Source organism: Perca fluviatilis, chromosome 16, assembly GCF_010015445.1.
Source record: "Perca fluviatilis chromosome 16, GENO_Pfluv_1.0, whole genome shotgun sequence".
NCBI lineage: Eukaryota > Metazoa > Chordata > Actinopteri > Perciformes > Percidae > Perca > Perca fluviatilis.
Genome location: NC_053127.1, coordinates 18,610,634 through 18,627,710, shown reverse-complemented (window position 1 = coordinate 18,627,710; position 17,077 = coordinate 18,610,634). Strand labels below are relative to the sequence as shown.

General features: G+C 39.3%; 1 protein-coding gene across 2 annotated transcripts in view; it reads right to left on the bottom strand.

Moving 5' to 3' along the window:
• Window positions 1-871: 871 nt before the first annotated feature.
• b3glctb (beta 3-glucosyltransferase b) overlaps window positions 872-17,077 on the bottom strand; it is a 21,432-nt gene continuing 5,226 nt past the window's right edge. The window contains exons 5-15 of one of the 2 annotated variants that reach the window (XM_039776693.1): window positions 15,842-15,918; window positions 15,600-15,711; window positions 15,263-15,399; window positions 14,643-14,706; window positions 13,160-13,276; window positions 11,956-12,025; window positions 10,481-10,594; window positions 4,706-4,805; window positions 4,263-4,382; window positions 2,211-2,355; window positions 872-1,099 (exon numbers count right to left, since the gene is read on the bottom strand). In XM_039776693.1, coding sequence (XP_039632627.1) covers window positions 974-1,099; window positions 2,211-2,355; window positions 4,263-4,382; window positions 4,706-4,805; window positions 10,481-10,594; window positions 11,956-12,025; window positions 13,160-13,276; window positions 14,643-14,706; window positions 15,263-15,399; window positions 15,600-15,711; window positions 15,842-15,918 — 1,182 coding nt within the window. In that variant the 3' untranslated portion in view covers window positions 872-973. The remainder of the gene's footprint in view (window positions 1,100-2,210; window positions 2,356-4,262; window positions 4,383-4,705; window positions 4,806-10,480; window positions 10,595-11,955; window positions 12,026-13,159; window positions 13,277-14,642; window positions 14,707-15,262; window positions 15,400-15,599; window positions 15,712-15,841; window positions 15,919-17,077) is intronic. The other variant, XM_039776694.1, reaches the window with a different exon arrangement.

Sequence of the window (17,077 nt, the reverse complement as noted above, 5' to 3'; positions counted from 1 at the left end):
TCACCAATAAAACACAGATCATATCAGATCACACTGTTGACATTATATCAAATATATTATCAGTCTTTCTTCAATAAATTAAATCTTGGTTCATGATTAAAATTTTGTCTGGGGGTAAAGTGACAGCAGTGACACTCTGTAGAGCTGCAAAGTTGGGTGATAATTATCTGCGATCGCTTAAACAAGTCACGTCAGGGCACGTTTTCCAGGTCTCTCTGGACATCACAGTCACTGTAGTGGTCGCTGCTTGTTTGCTCTACGCTGTTGAGCAAATTTGGATTGAATCTTTGTTTACATTACAGTGTACATACACACAGTCTTTCTCAAGGGGGTAAGCTTCTCCTCACAACGCGTAGCTCCTATGGGGCCATTTTGATGCTAACAAGCACTCACCCCCCTGTTAGCATCCCATTGACTGCCATTCATTTTGACGTCACTTTGACAGCGAATAACTTTACATCTGAAGCGTTTAAAGACTTTATTTGTCCATTGTTTATTTCTAAAGAAACACGACAATGTATAAAAGGCTCCATTACCTTGTACCTCACGTAAATAGGCTAACGATTGTGTAATAACCACGGGACTTTCTGTCACACAGTAGAGGAATTACCGTATAGTACAGGAGAAGCTCGCAGGCAGTTTCGACTTACATTAGCTGTTTAAGTTTAATTACTAATGTTAACTAGCATGTTAGTTAGCAATAATTAGCCTGTGCCTATGTTATCTCCTTACATATACCTACACTCTCCGTCTCTGTAAGATTGGGAATGATTGAGATTTCTCTTGGCACAGCTACCAGAAGACTTACAACTTTCAGACACGTTGCTCATGTCACATTTACGTTGTCTCTCTCAGTTGGAGGCTGCGCAGTAACTCTAGCGCTCACCGGAAAAGTGTTTCTAATATCCTTCACTGGTCTCCGTCCAGAGCAACGGGATCTGTTGGTCCATTTTATATACCGTCTATGGTCTTTCTACAGTTCATCTCGTGGGGGGGTGTCCTGCAGCCAGTGTTTGTAGACGACCACAGGATCTATGTTCCAGTGCTTGTGGAAGGAGACGGCTTGCTCCAATGTCTCAGAGTAGTCATACGGTCGGGCCTAAAATATCAAGAACAAGTGGTTTATCTGTGTGTGTGTGTGTGTGTGTGTGTGTGTGTGTGTGTGTGTGTGTGTGTGTGTACACTCAGCAGTAACCGTCTTTTCAGACCGTCTTATAGACTTAGAAATATATTCAAATATATTTCTATTGTTATTCATTCCCATGCATGCAGTCCACAGATCCTCGGTTAAACACTACACTGCGCTGACGTCTCTCCCCCTCTATCCAACGGGAGTGGATGGCTAGCAAAAACAAAGCTCCTTAATCAGAAATGGATAAAGAAAAAGGTCTTTAGAATGGAAAGATGAGTTTCAAAGCCCTTCCAGATGGTTCTCTCCACAAGACTAAAGTGATTTGCATGTACTGTCGATGTGAACTGAGTTACCACCGGAGTATGTCCAGTCTCAAATACAACTTGATAATTAAAAACTCATGAAAATAAAGTACATTTAGAACAGTTAAAAAAATGTGGGATTAATTTACAATTAATTGCAAGTAAACTAGGACACTCGTGATATTATATACAGTATATATATATATATATATATATACCAACACATTGACCAGTCATAATGACGGTTATAAAAGCTGATTCCCCCTTTGTATATATATTGGTTTTAGATTAGGGTAGTAAATCTGCTGTATTTGGGCATGATTGATATCACTGATTGATACCAATGATACCACCAATCTACTGGTCCCAAGTGCCCAAGCACAACCGTATTCTTCACATATGGTGAATTGTATGCATGCCTGTAGACAATTTAAAAAAAAAATTCAGCTGACCTGCTGTACACTGACCAACATTTTCTCTCTAGGTTACTTTACATTACGTACAATTTGAACACTGTCTGGATATGTTAGTACCAAGTTACATAGACCTTTCCAGAATGTGTTCTTTGAATTTACAGTTACATATCAGTTTCTTTATAGGACATTATAGAACACTATGGGACTTGTAAACTAAAGATAGTGACCAACACATCATCAATTGATTGAGTATATCTCAACATTCAGGGGTTGAGAAGCAAATGTAGTTAAGGGAGTACCTCACAATCATATAAAGAAGTGTGTGTGTGTGTGTGTGTGTGTGTGTCTACTGTTCTCTACCTGGTGGAACAGTGGACTGTGTGTGATGGGAACACCCAGAGAAGTTATGCACCTGCCCAGCACCATGTCATCTGGAGCATCATCACTGTAGCAGCGACAACCACTGGAAACTAGCCTGGACACCGCTACCCGACTGAGCACCATCCTGCCCACAGAATACAGACATTTAAATAAAAATGGGAATGAATTGCAAAAAATATATATGACACAAGATTTATGTGCCGGTGTGTGATTGTCTGACCCTGAGGAAAACTGATGTGCTGTTTGCTTTTTCTTGTTTTTAAATCCTGTACCCTGTAAGAGGGAGTGTTCCTTGAATTTTGCTTTGTGCATCATTACTATCAGCGCTTCTACCGCTGTTTTGATGATGTGTCACCAAAAAAGTTAGCTGGTGAACATAGTGGAGCATTTAGCAGCTAAAGAGGCAGATATTTCCCTCGGGTCGGTAGAGATTAAAAACAAAGCTAAAGTGATAGAATGCAAAACCGATTTTACCTTGTCATTGTTAAAAAAATGACAGTTTGGTGGGTAAATAGGACATAGAACCTCAAAATCCCATTGACACCTCTTTCCTCTGCAAATCTCACAATTTGAAACTGCCTCTGAAAACGGGCGAATCTGAACAAAGCTGGAAGTTGACGTCAACTTCTCAACTCCTCATTTGGCTCTACCTTCTATCTTTGTAACGCCCCAACATTTACATAGGCCACTAACTGATCTGAGGTCAGTTAGTCTTCTAAATCTAGGTCGCGCAAATCTCAGACACTTTATACATTGTTCGCCTGCTGTTGCATTACTAAATTCACTTCTGAGACTTTTTTATGCGAGAAATCAACTATATAAAGCTCAAATATGGGCCGTTTTACAAAGATTTATGGCTAATTGCAAATTTAGGACGACTGTTTCAGAGTTCAGCAGCTCCACAGTATGCCGTGGCAGCGGCGCAGTGCTTGCTCGGATCACTGGCTTTCTGCCTGGACAGTCAGACCCCGCTGCACGCTGGCTGGAGCTCTCTCAGGAGATACGGAATACTCGCCCAGAGAAAAGCGGACAATGGAGCGGGACGTGTGGCTTTAAATCAGTGGCGCAGTGGACTCACAATGGGCGGTGCGCGGGAGCTGCCTGTCGGCGGCGGTTCACGGTACGTTAACTTTTTCAGGGATCCTCAGGGAACGGTGTCAAAATAAGCAACAACAAGTTTTGCATTGCAACATACAAGTAGTCATTTGATCAATCAATAAACATATTGATTATAGCAGCTTTAAATTCTAGTCATGCCTGTATAACAAGATTTCCAACGATACTAGATTTATCAAATGTGCAAAATTCTGTATGATTTTTAGATTAGATTATATTTTTTTGATTTTAGATCAATTCTGTATGATGCACGAGCATTACATTTTTTCCATTTGATGATATGTTGCACTAATGAAAGATGGCTCTAAAATGTGGATTATTTTAGTATTTGCCAGAAAGCAGCTGCAATGAAGTTATGTGACAGGTAGACACAGACTGTACAATATATGCAACACTGTCATACTATATTGAGTCTTGTTTTACTGTAACATGCTTACCATGGTTAAAACCTGCAAAGCAGCTTCATTCCCCATAACGGTGTTCAGACAGAAAGCGAATTTAAGAGGCAGCACGGTCATACAATGGACATACAAAGTCAATGGAAAGAAATTACTCTAAAGTTGAAAATGTTACAACTTGAACAAAAAATGTGTGCGTTTCCTGGGGTTTTATGAATCTGCTCAATAACTGTATAGGAATTTTAAAGGGAAATAACAGGAAGAACCAGAGGAGTTCTGAGTTTAGTCAGAGGCTGAGCTGAACAAAAAAACATTCCCACAGAAATGAGTGTTGTGTCCGTTGATAACTTACAGCTACCACCTGTACAGCTCATAAATAGGCAGTTTGAGGCAAATGAGGACAAACGGTCCATGGGTTAAATTCACAGCGAACATTCAATTCACTTTCTGTCTGAACACCTCAACACCAGCAGCACAACCACACTGCCTTCACAATGCCTTCACCCCACGGCCTCACCCTCCTCCTCCTGTGGTGTAGCTGTATCCGTTCTGAAGCAAGCTGTAGCCGTATCTCTCCCCCAGGCTCACTGCTTCCTTTGGGTCATAGCAACGCAGCAGTCGCCGCAACCTGGGTAAACTATAGATGGACGATAATCAACAGAGGAACAGGAAGTGAGGTGCATGGATGCATTATTTCCAAAAACAAGCACATAACATAAACTGTATAGAGTGTATGTACACTGACACACAAAACAAGGTCCTAGCTACATCAAAAATTTCTACAAAAGAGACTTAGTCTCGAGGGATTCTTAGAAAACCATTTCTAAAGTTGTGTCTGTCTTAGTAAGTCACCACTGCAATTTCAATCAAAAATGCATTTGGTTGGGATGTTGTTGTTGATGCTTCAATTGCTAAAATTCAGAGTGGTAGGTTTAAACAGAATCTCTTCTCTCTTCTTACCTGATGAGTGTATCATCATCAACAATGAGTAGCCAATCAGCCTTTGGCACAGCTTTGCTCAAGAATTGCCTTAAGATGGCAAATGTCTTTCCACAATGCCCTGCAGGGAAATGACATGTGGACAAATAGGGTGAAAAAGATGAAGCAGGGGTTGTCAGTTTAGGTTTGTGGCTCATGAGACTTAATCAGACCCCATGAAAGTATATCAACTGGCTGTTTTTGACCCCTAAGATAAATGTATTTATGAGTGGATTGTGCTCAAACTGAAGAGGTCCACTATATATGACAGATCTGGTCTGTTTTCTCATAAAAATTATTCCTCATTTTATTTAAGCTAGCTGGTTTGTTATGTGATAACGTGTGGGTGAAAAATGCAACACTGTTGATATTATTCATGGCAGATTTTCATTTGTCTGCCAATATTTTAAAATAGTTCTGATCCATGGTCATAAACTACACCCTCACTCACTCTGGCACTGCAATAAATTATCTGTATTTACTTCATAGGTCAGATAAGATATTTTTGAAAATCTGGCAAATAGACAATGCACACAGGTACCGATGTTGCAAACAGAGAACATACAATGTGTTTACATCAAGAAAAAGTAGCTAGGAGTGGTCTGTAAACATAACAGTGAAGAGGAAGGCAAAGAACAGTTGGGAATGATGAAAAAATATGTGAAAGAAAAATTAGATGTCCAATGTGGGGGATTACAAAAAGAAAAAAAGGTATTGTACAGAGGACATGACTAGCAGCGTGATACTTCCATCAGCCTGTGAACAAGAGCAGAGAGAGAAATATAAGAATGGATGTGAGAAAGAGATGGAGGTGTCATTGACATTGTACCTTTCCCTCTGCTGTGTGAATGGACTGAAAAGTACATTTGAGGGAGTGGCACAGACAGCGTAATCAGAGGCATCTCACACAAGAATACAGTTGTGGTCGAAAGGTTAATGCACTTGTAAAGGACATTTCATGAAAGCCTTGAGTTTCCAATCATTTCTACAACTATGTTACTGTGATGGAATTATGGAGCACATATGGTCACAAAATACGTTCATGAATTTGGTTCTTTTATGAATGTATTATGGTCTTCTGAAAATGTGACCAAATCTGCTGGAGCAAAAGTATACATACAGCAACTTGAATTATAAATTTTGGTGATGTAGAAAGTTGTGTCAATCAAGTTTGCTTTGTGGCATGGCCTCTTAACTTCTTGTGAGTGATTATGGTTGACTACTGCTGGTGACGTCATGGAGTGTATCCATCTTTTGATACACTCATTATACTCAACCACAAACGCTACAATGGGAAAGTCAAAAGAGCTCATCACAGACCTGAAAAAGCAGATCATTTACTTACACAAATCAGGAAAGTCACTTGGAGCCATTTCAACGCAGCTACAGGTCCTGAACGGAAACATTGGAGTTGACTTAATTGTAGGGCTGCACAATTAATCGAATTTTAATCACGGTCACGATCACGATTTGGGCTTCCCTCGATCAAATTTGCGTGATTGAGCAATATTTAAAATGCGTCATTCCGTTCATAGAACGCTCCCTATCAAAGTTTTTGCAAAGCCAATCTAGCGCTCCATAAACCACTGTCTGATCACGTGCCTCCGTGAGCCAATCAGAGTTGTTCACTGCACCGCGCAGCTTAGTTTTTCGATGTAGACAGTCACAGAGGACAGAGTAACGTGAGGAAAATTCCACAACAGGTAGCGGTCGGTCATCATAAGCCGGTCACAATGTTTACCAGTTTACCAGTAAACGCAACATTTTGTCCCGTATGTTTTGTTTTTCAGACAACAGCAGTGACCAGTGCTAGTTTGTGTCTTTTAGCTCATAGCTTTAGCAGCAGACAGTTTGACGTCCCGCTGTTGGAATCCTCTATAGTGAAATAAAGTCACACTACACCGTTTAGCTGTCAGCATTTTAGCCGTTTTTAATCCAGTTACTACTGTGGCTAACGGTAGGCTAACGTTACCTGCTGTGTAACGTGTTATTTGTGTTTACTGTAGCTAGCTAATGGTAGGCTAACGTTACCTGCTGTGTAACGTGTTATTTGTGTTTACTGTAGCTAGCTAATGGTAGGCTAACGCTACCTGCTGTGTAACGTGTTATTAGTGTTTACTAGCATGACATGCAGCGATGTTTGTGTTGCCTCCAAAGTGGGTTTCGGAGCATCACAGCACAACGCAGACATGTAAGTAGCAGTGTAATGATCCACCGAAATCCGCATTGCTATTTCGTCAGGTAGATACCTTACAGCAAACGTGCATGTATGGAAAGCGGTCGCACAACCGCTGAAATGGCATACTCATTCACAGTATCCTTCAATAAAGGAGGAATGTAGCACAATATGGATGTATTAGCAGGAATGTAGCACAATATGGATGTAAAAGCAGTTATACAGCCTATGTGACAATAAAATTTGTTTTGGTTAAAATCAACAAATAATCGTGATAATTAATCGTGATCTCAATATTGATCAAAATAATCGTGATTATCATTTTGGCCATAATCGTGCAGCCCTACTTAATTGGTGTCAGCATGGAATGCAGTCAGTAGGTTGGCAGTTAAAACTGATTATTTATTCACAGAAGGTTTTAAGTCAGGTTCTTTGCCTTTGTCTGTGTATGTATGTGTGGTGTTAACTCTGCAACGAGAGAACCATTTATTAAGAATGAATCAAAAGAACATAAATTGTGTGCACTAAGGAAAATCAAAGGATTAAATGACATTTACTTACTGGACACACACAACATGGCTCAGGTCAAAAGGAAGGAACAAAGGGTGGAAGGCAGCGTATATAGGCTGCTTCTCGAGTCTCTTATTTGACAGTTCCTCGCTCCTCGCTCATCGCTTGAACTGGAAGTTGTTCTGGCCCTCCTTCATAAAGCTCTTATTCCTGCCCCGAGGAGCAAGGATCGAGGATCGAGGATCGCTGAGGAGCTATGAGCGAGGATACACAAGAGCAGCCTTCCCGGAAGCCGTGCAACTGACTGCATTTATATAGCGCTTTGCTAGTCTTAACAACTACTCATACTCATCTATGTAACATATCATCTGCTGTTTCCCGTGTTTTGATGGAAGTAAGAGCAACTAGAGGGGTCAAAGGTTGTATGACACCATTGACAGGTGACCAAACGACATGCTCTGTGTTATTGATTAAAATATGACAGATTTCTCTAAGTTTGAACATTGTTTAAACATTTAGCATACCGTAAGTAAACAACTAAAAATTCTTCAGGAAAACCTAAAATCATCAGCCAGAAGCTTGGGTCTTGCACGCAGTTGGGTGTTCCAACAGCATTGCTTTATGTACATTTTTGACCCAATAGATTTGGTCACATTTTCATTATAAATTCATTAAAAAAAGATTATGAATGTTTTATGTGACAAAGAAGTATCTGCTCCAACCATTCCATCACAGACAAATAAGAGTTATTGAAAACTACAGACATTCATTGACAATACAAAGTTGGTGTCTGTCCTCTTCTTACTGTAGTTGCTTATTAGAGTTATTGTTTCTGGCTCTAGATCATATTACGTTTGGTTATGCTATTATTTAGCTGGACTCTAGTCTTTTATCTTCTGTTCATAATGATTTATTTTTGTTTGAAAAAAAAAAAAGGGTCTCAATCAAGAAAAAAGAGTCTGCAGCCTAACAGCTGTGTGAGGCTATACTTAGACACAGTGGGGCTTTGAGGTATATGCTAACATCAGCATGCGTCAACATGACAATGCTAAAATGCTAATGCTGCGTTCATGTCATCTTGAAGTTAACAGAATAACTATTTTCAGACTTGTAAACAGCTTTCACATCAACTTCCGAGTTGTAATTACGACTGGGATTTTTTCTTGATTTTTCATCTCTACCATCGATCTCATATGATAAGCATAAGCAGGTATAATGTTTACCATGTTAACCACCATAGTTTAGCTTGTTAGCATATACTAACACTTGCTAATTTAGCTCTAAACATACAGCTTTTAGGGCTGTCAGCATTAACACGTTAATTTATTTTCACTTCACTCGGATTCAGGTCATGCCTAACAGGCTACTATTTTGACCCTTTGCTGCACCTTTACTTATCATCAAGTTGCCATACTTCCTCGTAACACGTCCTCCTGCTGCAGGCTGCAGGTATGATGGAGAAATGCAGCAGCAACACAATTCTGAATGGCGCTTTTTATTTTCCAAAACTCCCGGATGACTTGTAGACAAGTCGAAAGCCATATGCACATTGTGTAAATGTGTGACCAAATTAAAATATCACCGAAGCACGTCAATCTTGAGCTACCAGCTATGACCTAAGCATAGCACAGTTAACGTGACTCAGGTTGATGAAACCAAAGAGCAAAGTGCAAAACGCTGTCTCATCAACCGGTGATCACTGGACGTCAGAGAGTAATCAAAATTATTTAGAAGTTACTGCACACTATATTGACTCTGGTAAGTAGGGTTGGGTACCGAAACATAGCACCTATACGGTAGTAACAAGACCGAATAAGAATGAAAATTTCGGTGCCTCATTTCGGTGCCTGACTTTACACTACACCTGACAGCAGGTAACGTTAGTCTACCTTTAGCTAGCAGCTGGATTTTTTTATTTATTTATTTATTTTATTTAACCTTTATTTATCCAGGTAAACCGTTTGAGAACAACTTCTCATTTACAAACATGACCTGGCTTAAACATGGTTAAAATGCTGACAGCTAACGTTAAACAGTGTAAAGTGTGACTGTATTTCACTGTAGAGGATTCCATCAGCGGGACGTAACAGTCTGCTCTGCAGCGCAGCAGCTGCCGTTGTCGGAATTAAACAACACAGACGGTGCGTTCACTTAAAACAGGTAGCCTCGTGGTGCATTCACAGTAATTGTAAAATACCCTTTTCCCATTTGGTGGTTGTTTTTGTTGTTCAACAGCAATTTACTGGTGAAATAAGTTATTGTTATAGTTATTACATTATTACTAAATCTTAAAATTTTGACCATGGCCTTAACAATAAACAAGTTCCTGAGTGTTGTTTAGTACCCTTCTTTTTTTTCTTTTTTCTTCTTTTGTTTACAGTAAATAAATAATAAACTAATACAAATCTTAAAGTCAAGTTCATAAAGTAACTTTCTTTGCATTAATTTGATTCCCAATCAAGATACACTGGTAAGAATTGCTTTCCATTGTTAATATGTACTTAAAAACTGAAATGCAAAATAATAGAATTTAAATCCTGTGATAAAACATGCGATTAATCGCAATTAACTATAGAAATTCAGCGATTAATTGCGATAAAAAAAAATTAATCGTTTGACAGCCCTAACAGCTTTATTATTTTTCCCACATATTTTGTCAAAAATCAATGTAATGGACAAATTAAACATTTGACCTGATGATGGGGCTAGATGAAAACTCTGAGGATCACCAAAGTCAGTGGGATTCATCTTCTGGGGACCATTAATATCTGTACAAAACATTATGCCAATCCACTCAATAAGTGGAAACTTGCTGGTGGCGCTAGAGGAAAAGTCAGAAATCAATCAAATTATTCAAATTTTCTGCACATCATCTATTGACAACTTGCCTATCACCATCCATCCCCTCATTTTTCAGCTACCTATTCTAGTCAGGGTTGTATGGCCTATAGGCATCACAAACACCCTCTAACTCTGCAACATCCTTCTCCAGCTCCTTCTGGGGCATCCCAAAGTGCTTCCAAGACAAGCTATGTGATTTAATCCCTCCAACATATCCTGGATCAGCTCACCTCTCTCAGTGTTGGGCACTCCCAGACTGATTGTGGGTATGGAGGCATCAGTGACATCGCTGTAATACTCTAAAAACCCAGCGTCTTTCTCCCAGGTTGCCTTCACGATTGGTACTGTGAGGAGAAAGGGGAGAGGAACAAAAAGAGACCAGGTGGGGGGGGGGAGAAAAATTAACCTCAAACAACACTGAATCATAGAGATACATACAGAGCTCATAATTAAAACTATCTTGTGAGTCCCTGCTGCTGCAAACTGGGAGAATAATACAATTCAGGCTGTCTTTGAACAAAACACTGGATAACTACATGCTTACACACTGCATGTTGATGTTCAAAATGTTCAAAACTGTACGTTATCCTACGTTAATTCATTCTCAAACAAATCCACTAACTAATTGATACACAATTCTTATAACCTGAATTTAAAGTAACAGCCAAGCTAATCACACACGGTTCTTTCTACTTTTGATTTTGTTAATCACTTTTAAAAAGTCAGTTTTGACCATAAAAGACATCAGTGTTTTGGATAATTACACACACTGCTGCAATTTCAGTGGACAGCCTAGATGAGGCTGTGAATTTCAACAAGTAGATTTCACCTGACAGGTTAACTAGGACCGAATGACCAGTTAAGCAAGGGTCAGTAAACAAAAAAGCAGTGACAAATTAAAAGAGTTCAGTGCATCTTTTGCAGCTAAATGTGCTGTAATTTACATTTCATTTCCATTTATTCTGTGATAAACTTACACTGAAAAAGTTCATCTTGGCAACAACAAGTGAAACTTTTGCACAAAAAGTATAGCACAAATCATCAATAATTATCAAGTGTAACTAAAAGTTTACAAATGTGTTGGGACAGTTTAGCTTGCAAAAAGCTAGTAAGTGGAAATATTAAAAAAATAATTGTATGCCATCTAGTAGTTGAGATGTATTACTGAACTCGAAAAAAATTCTCTTCACTGCACCTTTACAATGGACAAAATGTATAATATTATACTTAATGAGACAGTGGTAGAAAATAATTGCACATTTACAATATCAGTGGTAGAAGTACTCTAATTGAGTGAAAGTTATGCTACAGTACTTTATACTTCAACTTCACTACATGTCGGGGAAACCTTTTACTTTTTACTCCACTACATTTATTTGATGGACATAGCTGCAGTTTTTATTCAGATCAGTTACAGGTTCCAGTTTTTCTGCAGAACGAGTAATTTGACTTTTGATATATAAGTGCGTTTTGCTGAAAATACTTCTGTACTTTTAATTAAGCAGGATTTTGAATGCAGGACTTTTACTCATCATAAATTACAAATAAATTAATTAATTAACTAATTACAAATTAATTAATTCATTAACATTGCTACTTTTACTTAAGTTAAGGATCTTAATATTTCTTCCACCACTGCAGAATGTAATATTTTCTAATGAATGAAACTGTTTTTGTCCTTCAAAAAGGGTTGGGAGTAACGCACCTCGCTCTGAGTGGAATTTTTGGCAAGTTTTGACGGCAACAAATACGTCATTCTTCGACACCGGATCTCCCTAGAAAAGAAGGAAAGAAAAAAAATGTCCCTCTTCATTAAAAACATGATGTGCCAAAGCTATAAAACTGTAAAAACATGCACAGGTGAACACAAACAGTGTGCGGTGCGACAACACACAGGATGTAGACTTTAAATTAGTCGGGATGGCAACACATGGTCCTAACAGTACTACCACATATTATCATCTGGCCAGACATTCTGGCATAACAAAGAGTATGTGTTCCAAATATAAGGTCTACTTAACTTTGTATTGTAATAATACGTTTGTTTAATGGTGTGCAAAGTCCATTACATGCTGAGAAAATGTTGCTTCTATATTTTAGGTGTATAGAAATTAAGACTTTAGAGTCCTGTCTTGTTAACATAGGTTGTTTTGTGTACCACCTTGCTTCTAGCATTGTGTTAAACAGATCTTGCAGTGCTCCTTCATCCCACTCAGTGCGGTTAGCAGTCAACTTGGCTTCTGTTTAGCCTTCAGACTGACTCAGCTCATTCATCCTTGCAGTCCGACAGGACTTGTCTACATGTATTCTGTACAATAGGCCTTGGCACTGGCAACGTGCACACATTTAACTAAGCTGGACAGCCAAGTTATAAATATGATTAAAAGGCGATGGATCATAAAAGCAAGCCTGAGAGATGTCCATAATGTCATCCTTTTGATATTTACAGTACCTCTTCCAAAACCTAGTCACGCTCACATGAGTTGAATATTCAGTCCAGATTAGTAACACCTGTCATGACAACGTTAACTGTGTTTACCTACTAAATATGTAATGCTCCTTTGAGTTGTGACATTTTATATTCTGTCTAGTGATTTCTAAAACTCAACTTGTCCATACCACATACAATGGCCATAACAGACACCCATACCCATATTACAAATGCATGCTCACAAATGTATACGCACATACAGGCAGGGAGACAGAATTTTCCACACCCACTCCAGTTCCAGCACCACCACCACCACCACCAATTTCAAATAAGCTCTTGGCCATTAGTCTTGTCACACCTGGTGCTTCTTTACACTATGTTTTGGCCAGAGATTTGGCCATAGCCACACTCGTTAAAAACCTGTTGCGAATTTTAATGTCACCCAAATATAGTGATGTAAACATCAATAAATACATACACAGTTGGGCAGGTAGGATGTAAATGTCGTAGCACAGTTGTCTCTCGTCTCTTTACAAAACTCTGGAACTGCTGTCAGTTTTGGTCCATTTCCTTCCTCCCAAATATACAACGCAATCTAGAAAAACAGAAACAGACATGAAGACAGATGTAGGCCTTAAGGGGTAACAGTTGAAACAGTGATTTGCAGTGATCAGTACAAGAGCTCACTGGGTCCTCAAACAGTAAATATCTTTTTTTTCCTGGTAGCTCTGGACCTCTTAATAACTCAGTCACATACACTTACTTACCTGATAAATAATTTATTTTATATTACCCGTAAGCCATTAAAGAATTTCAAAAGGGGACACACAGCTCGAGGTTTATGACTCTCGCTATGCATTTTAATGAAATCATTCCCTTGCTTTCAAGGAGGAGTAACATTGTAATGGGAAAATTACATTTAACCTTATTCCTTATATTTTTATGTTTAATTCGTACTTTACTTCTCTCACAAATGCTGAAAGAGTTGATCTCATTTCCCACATGCAGAATTTGATTCTAACTGCTAAGACGTCCAGTCTGGAACATAATGTGAGCACTGTTTGTCTGAACAGATAGGGGCCACAAGGTCACCCTAAAACTATCGTACAGGGAGGAGGAGGCGAAATGGCTCCGAGATGTCTCTTGTGTTTTTTCTGATTGTCTTCATGTGTATCAGATTGCATGTAAAAATTGTAGCGTCATACCAAGCCAAGTGCGTGTGTGCTGTCACTCTGAAGATGCATATAAGCCTGGTGTTTCTGTTCACTCATTTGAGAAACTGACTCCACACTGGGCTGCGGCCTTTTGTGAAATCATGTTGCTCCTATATTTGCAAATATATATTTTTAATAAAATACAAAAACCCAACTTGGTTTTAGTCTCAGTCTGTCTTATTTGTTTCAATTTACTAAACTCTGAAAACTTCCCCCTGCTGAAAAGGAAACTTCCACTACAACATTATGAATTAATGTCTTTTCTTGGTCTGGACACCAGAAAAGTAAACTTTGTTTTGAATTTACTCTCATATTAGGACTAACTTAAAAGCATTCCATAGAAAATTAGACTTTTTTTTCATAATGGAAAAATTATTATTCACATTATTCACAATCTGCCCATACCCACAAAAAAACATTTTTAGAGACATTCAGAAGTAGAGCTTTTGCATTAATAATATAAAAATAGAGCTACCAAAAGCTGCAGGCATAGAAAGCTCCTGAGCATTTTAGCTCAGCAGGCAGCCTGGAAGATGGCACTGCTTATCACAGCAGTTGTTGAGGTGCAAAGTACAATTTAACCACAATGGAGTCTTAACAATAGTAATCCTTCACATCGGGGTCCTGCATCACCCAGTCAGGGTTTTTAATTTGTAATAATGATCCTACATTATCCCTTACTGTACATAGCGACAGGCAGGAGAGGACACACAGATTTATGAACTCCTGGAAATTGTTTCAAAGTACCTCATGTTTCAGGTCGATGGTAAAATCGGACTTTGGATGCTCGTGTTGGATCCGCTCAGTGAGTCTGAAACACATGAAAGTGGAAGATGTTGAAAGAAGAGAAACAGTAGAATAGAAGTGGGAACTTTCCTACCTTGTATATGAGAATGTACATTTGTATAAGTCATAAGTCATGGAGTTATGGAAGTCCTGAGTCGTTGGTTTGGTTCAGCAATCCCTTTGACTCCTGCTTTATCTTAATATAAAATATATCAAAATGTGCATGTTCTACATTAAATACCAATGTGTCATTTCATCATTCAAAGTATTTTAGTCTATGCTTAGTAGATTAAAAGGTACTTCTGAAGATAGGACCTTTTATGGGCCTACATAAAAAGCAATGGACGGCCTGTTTAAATTTCAAGCATAGACAAAAATGTGATTGTGACATTTTCATTTTAATGTGGACTGGGTCTTCATTTCCAACACCATGTCCTGTAATAGTCTCAACTACTTTAACACTGAGATGATGATATGAAGGCATTCTTGCTGCTGTGGACCAACCCTTTCTTAAAAAAATGTTTTTATGTCAAATAAAGAAAGGAAAGAAACATATCAGTGACACATTCATGTGCAGACACCTCTGGAGCAGTGGCGTGCTGAGAGCCCAGCCTGCCGCAGGATCAGGGTAACTAAAAGAAGTGGGGTCTTCAGAGAACGCATAGTGGTGGATAATGGAGGCCTCGTTGTCTTGGAGACGCTTACCCAAAAACCATTCCTGTGAGTTGCAAAAAGGGGCATTAGGCAGGGTAATATGAAAAGAAAGTTGCTCAGTCATTTTCTTGGCATTGCTTGTTTATAGTCAGTGCAGGGAAGTAGATCAACCATCGAGACATTCATATAGCAAAGAAGGCTGTATAATACAGATAGTCAGTATTGTTAGGAAGATGTTTGCATGTCATGGTGCATGCATCTCACCTCTTGGACTTGATATCTTTGGAGGACCTGCAGCAGAGCAGGCAGCGCGACGCTGGTTTCCTCCTCTATGAAGAAAAACCAGGATGCCGACTGGCCATAATTGGCAGACAGACTGGAAAGATCCACACAAAGCCAATTATTTTATGCAATTACTTCCCCCGCAGGAATCAATAAAGCTAAATTCAATTATATCTTATTTGATTAATTTGTTTATCATCTCCATATGTGTGTTTACCACTCACTAAGGAAGCACAGGGAGGATACTCCAATCCCCTTCATACTCTGACAGCTCATGGAGAAGAAGAACAACTGGAACTCCCTGCGTGAAAAAAACGATTGGATAAGGAAATGAGTACAAACTCTGTGTGTGTGTGTGTGTGTGTGTGTGTGTGTGTGTGTGTGTGTGTGTGTGTGTGTGTGTGTGTGATAAAACTAAGAGTTACAACACTGAGGTAATGAGGTAATGGTGTGATGGTGAGGATAAGCCAAAAATATTCATGACAATCTATCTAACTACACACCTTAGGTCTATCAAAAAACAAACATGGGTGAATTGAAGTGTTAAAGCGATGGTTCGGAGTAATTTACCCTAGGGTCCTTTGCACCACGACCTCGAGCCAAACACCCCCCCAGAAGCTTTTTTCACCTGGGTCTAACATTGGGCGAGTTAGCGTAGAGAAGCGTTAGCCGCTGAATAGCTTAGCGCGGGGCTAATGGACCCACGTTTGTATCTCTTAAACTAGTACATATAGGTTATGTACTCATAAAACGATGGATTGGAAAGTTTGTAAGTACACCAGAAGTTTATGTAAATAACACTTGCCTGCTGGCTTCTGCTCTCTGCTGCTGTTGTTGCTGCTGTGAGTCTAACTGCAGGCAGCAGCAGCAGCAGCAGCAGCAGCAGAGAGCAGAAGAGAGCAGGCAAGTGTTCATAAACTTCTGGTGTACTTACAAACTTTCCAATCCATTGTTTTATGAGTGCATAACCTATTTGTACTAGTGTAGACCTTTGGTATCATTTCGGGCATTATTAGTAATTTAAGAGATACAAACGTGGGTCCATTAGCCCCGCGCTAAGCTATTCAGCGGCTAACGCTACTCTACGCTAACTCGCCCAATGTTAGACCCAGGTGAAAAAAGCTTCTGGGGGAGTGTTTGGCTCGAGGTCGTGGTGCAAAGGACCCTAGGGTAAATTACTCCGAACCATCACTTTAAATCACACTGAAGACATCTCTTTGAAACTGCTTTACTGTTTTTCAAAAAGATCGCACATAAAATTTAAAACTGAGGGCTTTGAGGGAACACGATTTACACCAAGACAATAAAGACAACCAAGGACCTGCTGGAGGACGGTGTGAATTTGTTTACCACCAGAGGGCACTGTAAAAGGGTAATCGTCTCCCTGAGGGATGCTAATAACAGAAGTGAGAAGAGCATGCATTGGTTTTCAGAATAAACTGTTTCCAGAGATTAACCAA